Source organism: Arachis hypogaea, chromosome 20 (assembly GCF_003086295.3).
Source record: "Arachis hypogaea cultivar Tifrunner chromosome 20, arahy.Tifrunner.gnm2.J5K5, whole genome shotgun sequence".
Lineage (NCBI taxonomy): Eukaryota > Viridiplantae > Streptophyta > Magnoliopsida > Fabales > Fabaceae > Arachis > Arachis hypogaea.
In genome coordinates this window covers 136,365,874-136,379,921 of record NC_092055.1, presented here as the reverse complement: position 1 = coordinate 136,379,921, position 14,048 = coordinate 136,365,874, and the positions used below count along the sequence as shown (strand labels likewise).

General features: G+C 30.8%; 1 protein-coding gene across 1 annotated transcript; it reads left to right on the top strand.

Annotated features, from left to right (window-relative positions):
- Nucleotides 1-444: 444 nt before the first annotated feature.
- Nucleotides 445-3,008, top strand: LOC112784967 (exocyst complex component EXO70E2-like). The gene has a single exon (XM_025828355.3). The coding sequence runs from the start codon at nucleotides 904-906 to the stop codon at nucleotides 2,731-2,733; it is 1,830 nt and encodes a 609-aa protein (XP_025684140.1). The 5' UTR covers nucleotides 445-903; the 3' UTR covers nucleotides 2,734-3,008.
- The last annotated feature ends 11,040 nt before the right edge of the window (nucleotides 3,009-14,048 follow it).

Below are 14,048 nucleotides of genomic sequence, written 5' to 3'. Positions count from 1 at the left end.
AGAATTTTAGGGACTTAATAATTGTAATTCTTTCGAATTATAGTAAAAATTTTACTATTATTATGGTAAAGACTAAAGAGTTTAATTTTAATGTACTAATATATAGAACGTTTTACACAATTGTATAATTACAATTGTTCATTTACATAACCATTCAAACAGCCAATATAAAAAATAATTATTTTTATTAATACAACATTATATGATTAAATACATTATCAATAAGTTAAAATTAAATTCATTTCTAAAATCATCTAGTCTTACTTGACCTTCTTTTTCCTAAACCCCGAGTGACATGTGATTTGCGTAACAATTCATTGATTTTGGACACTTATTTTAGAATGACAAGAGCTGAAGAAGTCAAAAGCATGAACATTTACCTGTTCAATCTTCAAACTGTATCGTACTTAAGAAACTCCAAAATTAAAGTACATCTTCCCATTGAACCGCGTCAAGCCGCTAATAATTCCAAAATAATAAAAACAAGTCAGAGAAACAAAACATCAGTAACAGTACCTTGCAAGACTTCTGTAGGGTTGATCTGATATTTTATCATATCCACAAATCACAGCCACTAATTGAACCATGAGTCCATGACACTTATTATTATTTACCCAAAAAGCAAAAGTTTTCTTCTTTCTCCATTGTCCTGTTTTTCTTCTCAATAATTGTTATACTTCTTCGGTGCTTCATAGTGAAAAGTCAATAAACTCCATACAGTTCTTTCCATTGCTACCTTTAACATAATATAGTTGGTTATTCTTTTTCTTGCAATAATTTGTACCTACTCATTGTTCTAATGGTGATTGTAACATTGGCTTCTTGGTTGGTGAGTCCTTCTAAAACTTAATTGTAGTGAAGGATTCTGCTCTGTTCTGTTTCCGTTCTCTTTGTTTGTATAACATGGCCTTTGAGGAATCTGAGCTTATGATTCCGGAGCTAGAAAGAGAGGAAAACCTGATCGCCGCAGCGAGGCACGTTGTGAGGGCATTAGGATCAAAGAAGAATCTCACCGGCGACGCGAAGAAGATTCTAGCAGATCTTGGCACTCAGCTGCGTTCAATTAGCATAGCGAGTTCAAAGGAGAAAGACCTAGAAGATAGGCTCAACGCCATTGAGGAGGTAATAATGAACTGGGAGGAAGATCAGAGCGAGTATTTGAACGCCGCGGACGAAACACGACGGTTGATTGAGAAGTTAGAGAGCTCAACTTTAAGCAAAGAGGACAAAGAATATAAGCTTTTGCATAGAGCTTATAGCATTCTCCAAACCGCTATGTCTCAGCTTGAACAAGTCTTCAAGAGCTTGCTTAGCCAGAACACGCAGCCTTTTGAGCCTGAATACGTGTCGTTTAGAAGTGAAGGTGACTTTTCTGATGAGAATTCAGTGGTGTCGTTCGGTGATGAGTCCGTCGAATCGTTCCGGAGAGACAGTATCAACGATCCGGTTAGTCCAGATGTGATTCTTCATCTTCGGTGCATTGCTAGTTTGATGTTTGCTTCCGGTTATCGCCAGGAATGTTGCCATGCTTATACCATGGCGCGAAGGGAAGCGTTGGAACAATGCTTGGCAATTCTTGAAATTGAAAAACAAAGCATTGAGAATGTCCTGAGAATGGAGTGGACTGCTCTGAATTCCAAGATCAAACGGTGGATTTGGGCCGTGAGAATCTTTGTTAGGGTTTATCTTGCAAGCGAGAAGTGGCTTGCTGACCGGATTTTCGGGGAAGGCGAACCGGTAAGTCAAGTTTGTTTTGTTGATGCATCAAAGTCTTTGATGTTGCAGCTTCTGAATTTCGCCGGAGCCGTTTCAATTGGCCCTCGCAAACCTGAGAAATTGTTCAAGATCCTTGACATGTATGAGGTCCTTTCAAGCCTTGTACCGGAAGTTACCGATTTGTATCAAGACAAGGCCGGTTCGTCCGTTAGGTTCGAATTTCTCGAGGCAATAACCGGATTAGGCGATTGCGTGAAGGCCACGTTTCTTGAATTCGAGCATGCCATTGCCTCGGACGGTGCATCAACTCCTTTTGTTGGAGGCGGAATCCATCCATTAACCAGATATGTGATGAACTATCTTGAAACTTTAACTGACTACGGCGAAAAGCTTAATCATCTTCTCAAGGACAAAGAAGAAACAGAGGAGGGAAAGATGGCGCGCCACTTCCGGTCCGTGGCATCGATCTTAGAATTCAATCTTGATGAGAAATCCAAATTATACAAAGATGTTCCCTTGCAGCACCTCTTCTTAGTGAATAACATCCAGTACATGGCTAGAAAGGTTAAAGGATCTGATGAACTTGGGTCGATTTTCGGAGACGATTGGATCCGAAAGCGCAAATCCAAGTATAGGCAGCATGCAATGGATTACCAGAGATCTAGTTTGAGTTCAATTCTTTCCTGGCTTAAAGATGATGGAATCCAAATGCAAGGAACTATTAGCAATGTTGGCCCAAAGAATGTTCTTAAAGACAAGTTAAGAAGCTTCTACATTGCATTCGAGGATCTTTATAGGGTCCAAACAGCTTGGAACATTCCAGATATTCAGCTTCGCGAAGAACTGCGAATTTCGCTGTCCTTGAAGGTGGTCCATGCTTATAGAACATTTGTAGGGAGGCATAGTAATCAGATTAGTGAGAAGCACGTTAAATATAGTGCTGAAGATTTAGAAGCTTATATTTTGGATTTCTTTGAGGGAGCTGCAAAATCATTGCAAAGTCCCCGGAAGAAGTAAAGATAGGATAAAGGATAAAAGAAAGTGTTCCGGATGCATAAAAAATCACCCACTGAATCAGGTATTATGTATTTTAAATGTGTATTTTAATTTTTAAATATATATTTTATATTTTAATATGTAATTTATTCAGATAATTAATTTGATAGTTGATTTTTAATGTACATAATTGGAATGATAATTATGCTCCATCTCTAAGAGAAGCTTATTGTATTTGTACTATATATAATAACAAAACTGGTTAGGGTCCATGCCAAAACCTTATTGTTCTTCCACTTATTACTTTGTGTATATGTATTCAATGGTATAGTTATGTAGAAGACTAGAAGTTAAAGAATTCTAAGTGCTTTTTATTGCTTTCTTCTAACTTCTGATTGAGAATTTCCTGTGTGCACTGAGAGCAATGAATGCTCATATTATGCATCATATATTTTATTCTCATTTTAGATATTCTAATCTTATATCACCTAGTATTTTCTCTAAGCTATTTTTTATATTCATTCTTATATCTAACAGGATATTATCTTTAAAATAAATAAAAACAAGTGACATTGATATTTTGCTATGAAGTACGGACACTTCGTTGAGTTGCTATATCCGTATGTTGGACACATTTTAGATACGACACTCACTGACACTCGTTCAACATGCGTGTCTACTGTGTCTAACCGTGTCTTAATAAAAAATAAAAAATTATTCTCCAGACACGCCTAAACATACCTAAATACCATCATGTGTCAAAGTGTTCAGTCTTATTTTTAAGATATATTCTTAAAATAAATTTAGATATAGTATATATTATTTATTATTAAAACAAAAAATATTTTAAATATTTGATATAATTAAAATAAGACATTAAAAATAATTAAAAAAATTTAATTTATATTTTAATATCAATAAAATATCAAATTATCATTACGATTTATCCAAAAAATATTTTATATTTTATATGTATGTGTGTCTCCATATCATGTAAGATTTTAAAATTTACGTGTCGACATATCCCGTATCATATCGTGTCCTGTATCCGTATCAGTATTCATGCATCATAGCTTATTGTAAATTGGTCATGTAAAAAATTAACATAGATAAGAAATCTGAAAAATCCTTATTTTAATTGCTCATTAATTGAACATCAAAATCTTGTTTGTAGGGTTCTATATAAAATTCTTTCATAATTGACTGAGTAAGTCTTTGATAAGGCAGAGACTGTTAGAGGTAAAAGACCAAACCAAGTCAATTGTCAAATATATCCTGTTCAACATTTGACTCAGACAAACAAAAATTATGTATTTTAAAACTTCTAATATATATATATGACACAACAAAATGTCGAAAAAGAACTTTAACAAGTAAAAAATATTTTTAGCTGATTTCCTATTTGATGAAATTGTCTGGAAACTAATGAGAAACTTCAATATAATTTGACATTTTTAAGCATTTTCTTTTTTTGTTCCTTTTTTTTAAATCGTTAAAATAGGTTAAATTTAATTAGTTAACTCATTTATTTATTTAAATAGGCAATTTTTTTTTTAAAATTAAACCCGTTTAGATTTTGGGTTAAATAGCCTGAATCTGATTAACCTAAAAAATGACGGATTAAATGAGTGAATCATTTTTTTTATATTAAAAAAATATTTTTAGCTAATATTTTTTTTGATCTAACATAAAAATTCGACCTATAAACGAAAACACAAATAATGTTTATTTAAGGTTTTTGATTTAAAAGTTTTTTTTGTCAAAATTTGTTTCAAAAATTAAAATAAAAAAATAAATAAGTTCGTCTGCTTAACCTATCAAATTGGTTATAAATAATTCGAATTAAAAATTATGATCTATAAATAAAACAAACTTAAACAGATCAACTTATTTAACTCACAAATTTAATAGGTCAAACCTAAATAAATTGGGTTGGCCGTTTGACAACCTTAATCTTTATATGATAATTGAAAAAAAATAGTGAAAGTAATTAAAGGTTACTCCAATGTCAATTATAATAATGATAATAGAGTGGACCATGAATACTTTAAAAAATAATTCAATATTCACAACTTATCAATGTTATAAGACAATAAATATTATTATTTTAGATGAGTATTTAATCAATAATAATTTATATTTATATTTATAAAAATTTGTTTATAAAAAGTTATATAATTTATATTTATATTTATTAAAATTTATATGTATAAATTAATAAAATTATTTATTAAAAATAATTTAATATTTATATTGAATAAATATTAATTAAAATTACTAAAAAATTGTTGGTTTATGTTGTAAAATAAATAAATAAATAAATAATAAATATAAAATAAAATAATATAAATAGATAACTCTAATATTAATATTTATCACAATTAATGTTATATATATATCTTAGCATATAAAGAATGAGAAGAGTGTTTGTTGTTATTGTAGTGTGTTCTGTCTCAACTACGCTACCCTATTTATATACTTATAAGGGTCACCATTTTTAAACATAATTAATTGTAATCTCTTTTGATAACTTGAGCAACATTAAAAAATTGAGCCGCCCACATTAAATAGGCATCCACCTCATACTTATCAGAACACTATTCTTTGGATGACCATTTAGGATTATGACTCGTTAAAATCTTATTAAAGAAAAATCTAATGAAAAAAAAACTTATTAAAAAAAATAGTACAAAATTCTTCGTGATGGGACTGCCTCATTAAAAATCTTGTGAAGAAAAATTCAATAGTAAAAAAATCTGACCAAGAAAAAAAGAGTGCAGTCTCCCCTTCTTATCGACATTATTTAATATCTCAAAATCAGCGCATCTCAATTTGATGACCAATTTTTCAAATGAGAATTTTGGAAGTGGTTTTGTAGATAAATCTGCCAGATTAAGTTGAGCAGACTTGTTAGACATCAATTGTTCCTTGATTTTGAAGATCATGAGTGAAGAAGAATTTGGGAGAAATATACTATGTTCTATCACATTTGATGTATCCACCCTTAAGTTGAGCAATACATGCTGTATTATCTTCAAATAGAATAGTTAGAGCTATTTTTCTATCATTCAGTCCACAAGATGATAGAATATATTGGATTAAACTCCTTAGCCAAAAGCACTCGCGACTTGCTTCAAGTATCGCTAGTATTTCAACATGATTAGAGGATGTTGCTGCTATTGTTTGTTTTGTGGACCTCCATGATATAGCTGTATCACCATATGTGAATAGGTATCCTGTTTGATATCTTCTTTTGTGTGGATTAGACAAGTATCTTGCATATGCATAGCCAATTAATTCTGACTTGGATTCATATGGATAAACAATCCTATATCTACCGTTCCATAAAGATATCGAAAGATTTGTTTGACTCCACGTCAATGTCTTCTGGTTGGAGAAGAATTATACCTTACTAGTAAATTTACAACAAATGATATGTCAAGTCGTGTATCATTACAAAGGTACATTAGCGCTCCAATGGCACTAAGATATGGTACTTCAGGATTAATGATATCTTTATTTTCTTCTTTAGGACGGAATTGATCATTTTTCACATCTAAAGACCTTACGATCATTGAGATATTTAATGAATGTAACTTATCCATATAAAATCTCTTCAAGATCTTTTCTGTGTATGTTGTTTGATGAATAAATATCCCTTTTTTGTATGCTCGATTTGCAGGCCAAATAAAATTTAGTCTTTCCAAGATCTTTCATCTCAAACTCTTCTTTTAGAGCTTTTATAATTGTTGGAATTTCTTCAGGGGTTATAATGATATTTAAATCATCAACGTGCACAGCAATTATAATGAATCTAGATGAAGATTTCTTTTTGAAAACACATGGGCAGATATCATCATTCTTAAATCCGTTTTTCTCCAGATACTCAGTAAGACGATTATACCACATTCATCCAGATTGCTTTAGACCATATAAAGATATTTACAATTTTACTGTGTATAACCCCTACGAATATTTATGAGATAGTTTAGATATTTTTAGTCATTCATGAACTTTCATATATATATATATATATATATATATATATATATATATATATATATATATATATATATATCACGATCTAATAATCTGTATAAATAGACTGTTACCACGTCCATTAGATGCATATGTAGTTTATGCTATGCAGATAAACTGACCAAATAACGCAATGTTCTTGCATCTACTATAGGGAAATATGTTTCTTCATAATCTATATCGGTCTTTTGTCAAAAATCTTGTACCACAAGTCGAGTTTTGTAACATACAACTTTATTTTTCTCATTTCGTTTTCTCACAAATACCCATCTGTATCCAAAAAATTTTACATCTTCTGGTGTACGAACTACAAGTCTAAATACTTCACGTTTTACAAGTGAGTCTAACTCATTCTTCATAGCTTCTTCCTATTTCGGCCAATCATTCATTTGTCGACATTCTTCGACTGTTCTTGACTCAAGATCCTTACTTTCATGCATGATGTGTAATACCACATTATATGCAAATATTCCATTGATAATTATTTTATTTTGGTTCTATTTTTCTTCTGTAAAGACATAATTTATCGAGATCTCATAATTATCACAATTTTCAGAATTGTTAGGTACCTGAACATCTTCTGGCATCAAAATTATATCAAAATTTTGGACAACTGCAGGTATCTTTACTATGTGTCTATGTCTTTATATTTTTTAATAGGAATAGTATTTACCTCTTTTCTTTTTCGAAGATTTTTGTCTTTAGAACTGACAGGCCTATCATGCTTTGGACGTGAATTTATTTCGGTGGCCATTTGTCCAACTAGGATATCAATTCAGATTGGAGCATTTTCAACTGGTATATAGGATTTAGTAATCCTTTTTATATCCAAAAATGCATCAGGCAATTCATTTGCTATTCTTTATAAATGTATAATTTTTTGAACTTCTATTTTACATTACCTTGATCGAGGATCTAAATGCATCAAGGATGATGCATTCCAATTAAATTGTTTTTCAAGAAGCTTATTCTCTCCTCTTAATGTTGAAAATGTTGATTCATCAAAATGACAATTTACAAATCAAACTTTAAACAAATCTCCTGTTTGTATCTCAAGATACCTCAGTATAGAGGGAGAATCATATCCCACATAAATTTCTAATTTTCTGTGGGATCCCATTTTGATACAAGAAGGTGGGACAATTGGAATATATATCGCACACCCAAATATCCTCAAATGGAAAATATTTGGCTGTTGGCCAAAAGTTAATTATAAATGAGAGAATTGATGGTAACTTGTTGGTCTCAAACGAATAAATGCTGCATCATATAAAATTGCATGCCCCAAGATTTGGAGATTTGTTCTCATAAATAAAGGTCTAGCAATTAATTAGAGGCATTTAATAAGTGATTCTGCTAATCTATTTTGTGTGTGAACATGAACTACTGGATGTTCAACGCTTATTCCGTTAATCATACAATAAGCATCAAAGGCTTGAAAAGTAAATTCACCAACATTATCAAGACGAATTGTTTTGATTAGATTTTCTGAAAATTTTGCTTTTAATCGAATAATTTGAGCAAGTAATATCACAAATACCAGGTTACGAAAAGACAATAAACACACATGTGACCATTTCGAAGATGCGTCTATTAGTACTATAAATGATGGTTATTAGTGGCTAAGAGAAGAGGGGGTTGAATCTTAGCCCCCTTTTTGCTTGATAAGACTTGCTGACCTTTGAAACCAATTTTGAAAACTTCTTGTCTTTTTATCTCGTGACTAGCCACGAGACTTTTCTTTTTGTCTCGTCACTTGACACGAGATATTTTCGGTTTTTGCTCCTGTGCAGTAGAAACAGAAATGGAGTAGGGAAGAGAGAAAATTACACCCAGATATATCCTGGTTCAGCTGCTAAGTGCAGTGCAGCTTACATCCAGTCTCCATCACAAACATGATGGAATTTCACTATAATCTTCCTGATTACAATCTGTAAAGTGCTAACCTAACTTACAAGGGGATTCCCACAGAATCATGAAACACAACATAGATGAACAAAGGAACTCTATGGACATCTATGGCTTTTTCTTTTAATTTTGCACTCTCTGCCTTTTTCCGCTCTATGGCTTTTTCATACAAACCTCACTGTTTGCCCTTTTTTTTTATGAGACTCAAGACATGACAAAATTAAACAGAAAAATATAAAACAGAATACATTGAAGGAGAAGAGAAATCTGTTAGCTCAGGTAGCTCTGAGAACACTGTGCCTTGCACTCTCAAATTTTCTCCTTGCTCCAAACAGTGGCTGTTCTCTCTTTTTATAGAAGAGGGAAGCCTCCACTTTTGAAGCCAAAAACCAAGCCAACTTCTTCTTCTCCAAGTAACAGAACCGGTTCGACCACAGAGAGAGAGAAGAGATAACCATGCAAAACCCAACATGCAATTACCTCTAGTCCTTCCATGGTCATCACACTTCATCAATCCGAGCGCTCCATCCTTGGCTTGCTCTCCAAGATGGATTTCTGGCCCTTGATGCTTCATGATGATGATGGTTTCATCTGCTCCAATCTCTGCCTCTTCCATCACTTCGCCACTCTAGCTACTTCCTGTGGTGATTGAGCAGAATCAAAGACAAGCCATGCCTCCAAGAATCTCTTCCTTGCTGGCCGAATCTTCTTCTTTCTTTTTGAGTATGAAATGCTCGAGATTACCTCACCAAATCTTACCATTTTTGGTGAAAATCTCAGCCACAACATACTTTTATTTTGTTATGTTTTCTTGCCATCATTGAGATGGTCTTGAAGCGTGCTCTTCCTTCAATTTGGTAGCTAAGTTTTGCTTCCATTGTTTCCTGGGTATTGTCTGAAAAGAGGAGAGAGATGAGAGAATAGAAAATGTAGAAAGAGAAGCATTCAAGTGTTTTTGAACAAATAAACAAAAGTGAATTAATTTACTTCCCTTTCTTTGCTATTGGTAGCGTGCAACACTATGACAATCAATCAATTCAGCTGCAAATTTCTCTCTCATATTTCCTATGTAATAAATGACAATTTAATGAAATTTGAAATCCATCACATGGTAAAATGCTTGGGTCCGTTGGAAGACACAAGGCAAATGGTAACATTTGCTTTCCTGATGGATTTTTAGATCAAGCATTGGATCACTTAGCATAAATTATAATTGGGCTTGGAGCAACAAAATTCATTCTGGCCCAATTAATATCACAACAATTCAGTCATATAATTATTTTAATTTTTATGTTCATGCTGAATAAATTCACACTTGGGCTTGCATAAAATCATTTAATTTTCGGCCCAATTGTACCTGCATAGCAGAAATTAATTTATTAACATATGTGAATTAATATTTTTGCTATTTATCAAAATAATAATGTTTAGTCATCACAAATATTTGCTTAGAGTTTTCCAAACTCATCAATAAAATATCTAAAAGATCCATATGGTGGATGAATAGGTCTACATATATCGCATTGATTCCTTTCAAGGAACTCAAGAGACTCAAATCCAATCTTTACTGGTGATGACCTTAAAATTAGTTTTTCCTGAGAACATGCAGCACAACAAAATTCGGAGTTTTCAATCATTCTCTGCATCATTGTTGTTTCAGGATGCCCCAATCGATCATACCAAATTATGAATTTATTTGGGTTGGTAAACTTGTAATTTACAATGGTATGTGATTCAATTGTACTAATTATAGTATAATATAATCCAGATAAAAGTGATAGTAACTTTTATCATATAACCTTTTTATTTGAATCATGAGTTGTGATATATAAGTACTCACGATTTTTCTCATTACAGCGAATATCTTTGAAACTCAACAAGTTCCTTAGAGACTTAGTAGACAATAGTGCATTATTTATTATGAATTTTGTTCTTTCGAAAAATAAAATTATAACTCTTTTGGAGCCTTCTATCACATTGCCTGACCCAATAATGATATTAACACATTCTTCTTTTAATACAAGATGAGTAAAATATATATATTACTTTTGAGAATGGTATGCGAACTTGCACTATGCGCAAGGCAAATATTTTTATTATATACCCTTACCATTTTCTTCAAAAATAAATGATAATGATGATGATGAGTAGCATCAGTACATGTACAGTACAATTGTATTTTTTATTAGAATTATTTTTTTAAGAAGCACGCACTGTATATAAAAATATTATTATTATTATTATTATTATTATTATTATTATTATTATTTTACAACTTGACACATTTAGTGATTTTAAAATTCATAAACATAAAGATAAATATTTTATTAAACATTATCTATATACATCATATTTGAAATTCAAACACACAGGAAATAAAATTTAACAAAAATTTTTTTACATTATTTATTTACATAAATATTTAACGAACCTAAATATTAAACTTTTTCATCATTGATCAGATGATCAATATTTTCTTCAAGATTCTCAAAAAAATCAAATACTTCATAATAAATGGTGTAATTTTCAACAACATCCTTTGAAACAAAATTTGTCTCCTTTCATTTGTCATCTTTTTTCAAAAATACTTGATAAAGATCAATTAAGTATCTTGGGGTACGACAGGTATGTGACCAATGGCCCTTTCCATCACAATGAAAATATTTATCTTCTGTCAATTTATTTTGCCCATTATTTCCTTTTTTATCCGACTTCTGGTGAGATCCTTTCTTGTGAACATAATTTTTCTTCTTTTCATAATTTTTCTTATTACCAAAACCTTGCCATTTACTTCTTTTGGGGTTATGATTTGTCGCATTTGCTTCAGGAAATAGGGCGGCGCCAGCTAAGCGCGCTTCATGATTTCTTAAAAGCAATTCTTTGTTACGTTCAACAACGAGAAGACAATAAATTAGCTCAGAATATTTTTAAATTCTTTTTATCGATATTGCTGCTGCAGGAGTATATTCGAGGCATGGAAGGTCGAGAAAGTTTTCTCTAACATGTCATTATCAGTTATCTTTTTTCCACATAATTTCATTCGTGATGTATTTCGAAATATTGCTGAATTGTATTTATTTATGGATTTAAAATCTTATAGATACAAGTGTGTTCACTCATATCGGGCTTGAGGAAGTATCACTGTTTTTTTATGATTATATCTTTCTTCAAGGTTCTTCCACAAATCTGTAAGATCTTTTAGTGTTTTTCAATCCTTCGTCAAGATGACGCGAAGGAAGATCATGACTTTAGCTTTATCTTTCTAAGATGTATTATTTTCAGCCTTAATAGTATCTCCAAGATCCATTGAATTAAGATGAATTTTGACATCTAAATATATTTAACAATAATTTACTAAAATTTAATGCTAAATATACAAGTTTACACGAATATTTCCTTTTGGTTATTAGTTTTTTGTTCACACAAAAAAATTTTATATAAAATTTTTATTTTGTTTTTAGGTTCATATTTTTTGTAACATAAATAAATAATTTAATATTAATTGAATTATAATATTAAAAGAGAAAATAAAAAATATATGATTAAATAATACTAGTATAATAAAGTAATAGAGAGAACATTAACTAAGAGAGAAAAAGACTAGTAAAATAGTAAAGTAGTTAATGTATTTTAGACACAGATAGAGACAAAAAAAATCTTATTTTATATATATAGATAATAAAAAAATAAATTCCATTTTTTTAAGAAAAATACATTAAATTAGTTCGTCTATTATTTTCTTGCCTTATTTATTATTTATGAAATAATTTGATTATTCTCAAAAATTATTTTCCACCCAACTTAAGATGACATTTTTTAGCATACATTTAACAAACAAAAATTTCGGAACATGACAAATATTTAATATCGACCAAAATAATATTCATTAATCATTATCACACTAATTTATAAATAATATTTTTTTTATTGCTCTTTTTTTTTTCCGGCCTTGTATTTCTCTCTTAATTACCAGCTTTGTATGTTTTTTTCCCCCTTTGGTCATGGAAAAAAAATTCCTCTTTTCTCGTTTTTTTTTAAATTCGAATTTTACCTTATCCACAATTGATTAATCTTTAGTATATCGAATTTTTTTTTTTTTTTTCGACGTGTGTATATCGAGTTAAAAAGATACTGTAGACAACCAAAAACACTATTGTCCTTTCTATATCAAAATTTTCACATCATTGAATTGTTACCCCTGTCCGCCCATGCATTAAATTCCCAACACAAACAATAAAACTTACATTAGTGAACCTATTCATTTAACTCCAGAGCCCAATATAGCCCATGATCGAATGCCATTAGGGGGGAAGGACTCAAAGCCCAAAAATAACTAGTGTAACCAAGTTAGATACACTTTGCCTCTCCATACTTTAATATTAGAAGAGTTCATACAATTGTATACCAAAAAAAAAAAAAAAAATTATATTAGAGCTAGTAATAAGTAGGGTAAGCTAATTCTATCCCTAAGTTTAAATTCTCAATAAAACTCAACCTTATTCTATTCATGAATTGATTCAATCCTAATCATATTTGTACTCTAAAATTTTACATTTGACTCAATTCACAATAAATTAATTTTTTTAATCAATCATAATATTTAATCATTTTATAGTTCATAAATATATTAATAAAACGGAATATATAAAACTAAGTCCATATTAAAATTAAAAGCAACAAAATTATAATAAATTTTTTGTTAAAATTACATAAGTGAAAGGATATAGGTTCTTCATCAATTTCATTATATATATATATCTAATTTTTAATTATATACTATAATACATTAAAAGTGTTGATTAATCAGGTTGGATTACACTTAAATTCGCATTCGATTCTATCTGTAACTCGACCTATTCTACTCTCAATCCACTTGTTACAGATCAGGTTGTCAATCATATTTAAACTAGTTAGATCAGATTAAAAACCCACAAATAGAGTTAGTATTATCAGTCATGTTCATATAATTTATTTATTCTTATAAAAAGAAAAAGTTACCAAGACTTTTTCTATATAATTATATTTAATTATTTACTATGCAAGATATTTAGTGATGGTTTCAGTGGCTTAAGAGAAGGGAGTTGAATCTTAAGCCCCTTTTCGCTTGATAACACTTGCTGACTTATTAGACTAATTCTGGAGGATTGTACTCTTTTTATCTCTTCACTGCACACGAGACTTTTGTTTTGTCTCGTCCCTAGCCACGAGACTTTTTTTTTTGTCTCGTCACTTGGCACGAGATAATTCTGGTTATTGCTCCTGTGTAGTAGAAAACAGAAATGGAGTAGAGAAGAGAGAAAATTACACCCAGATATATCCTGGTTCAGCTGCTAAGTGCAGTGCAGCCTACATCCAGTCTCCATCACAACAATGATGGAATTTCACTATAA

Bases quoted from the DNA above. Each gene is read 5' to 3' on its own strand.
- LOC112784967 (XM_025828355.3), top strand. From the start codon at position 904: ATGGCCTTTGAGGAATCTGAGCTTATGATTCCGGAGCTAGAAAGAGAG.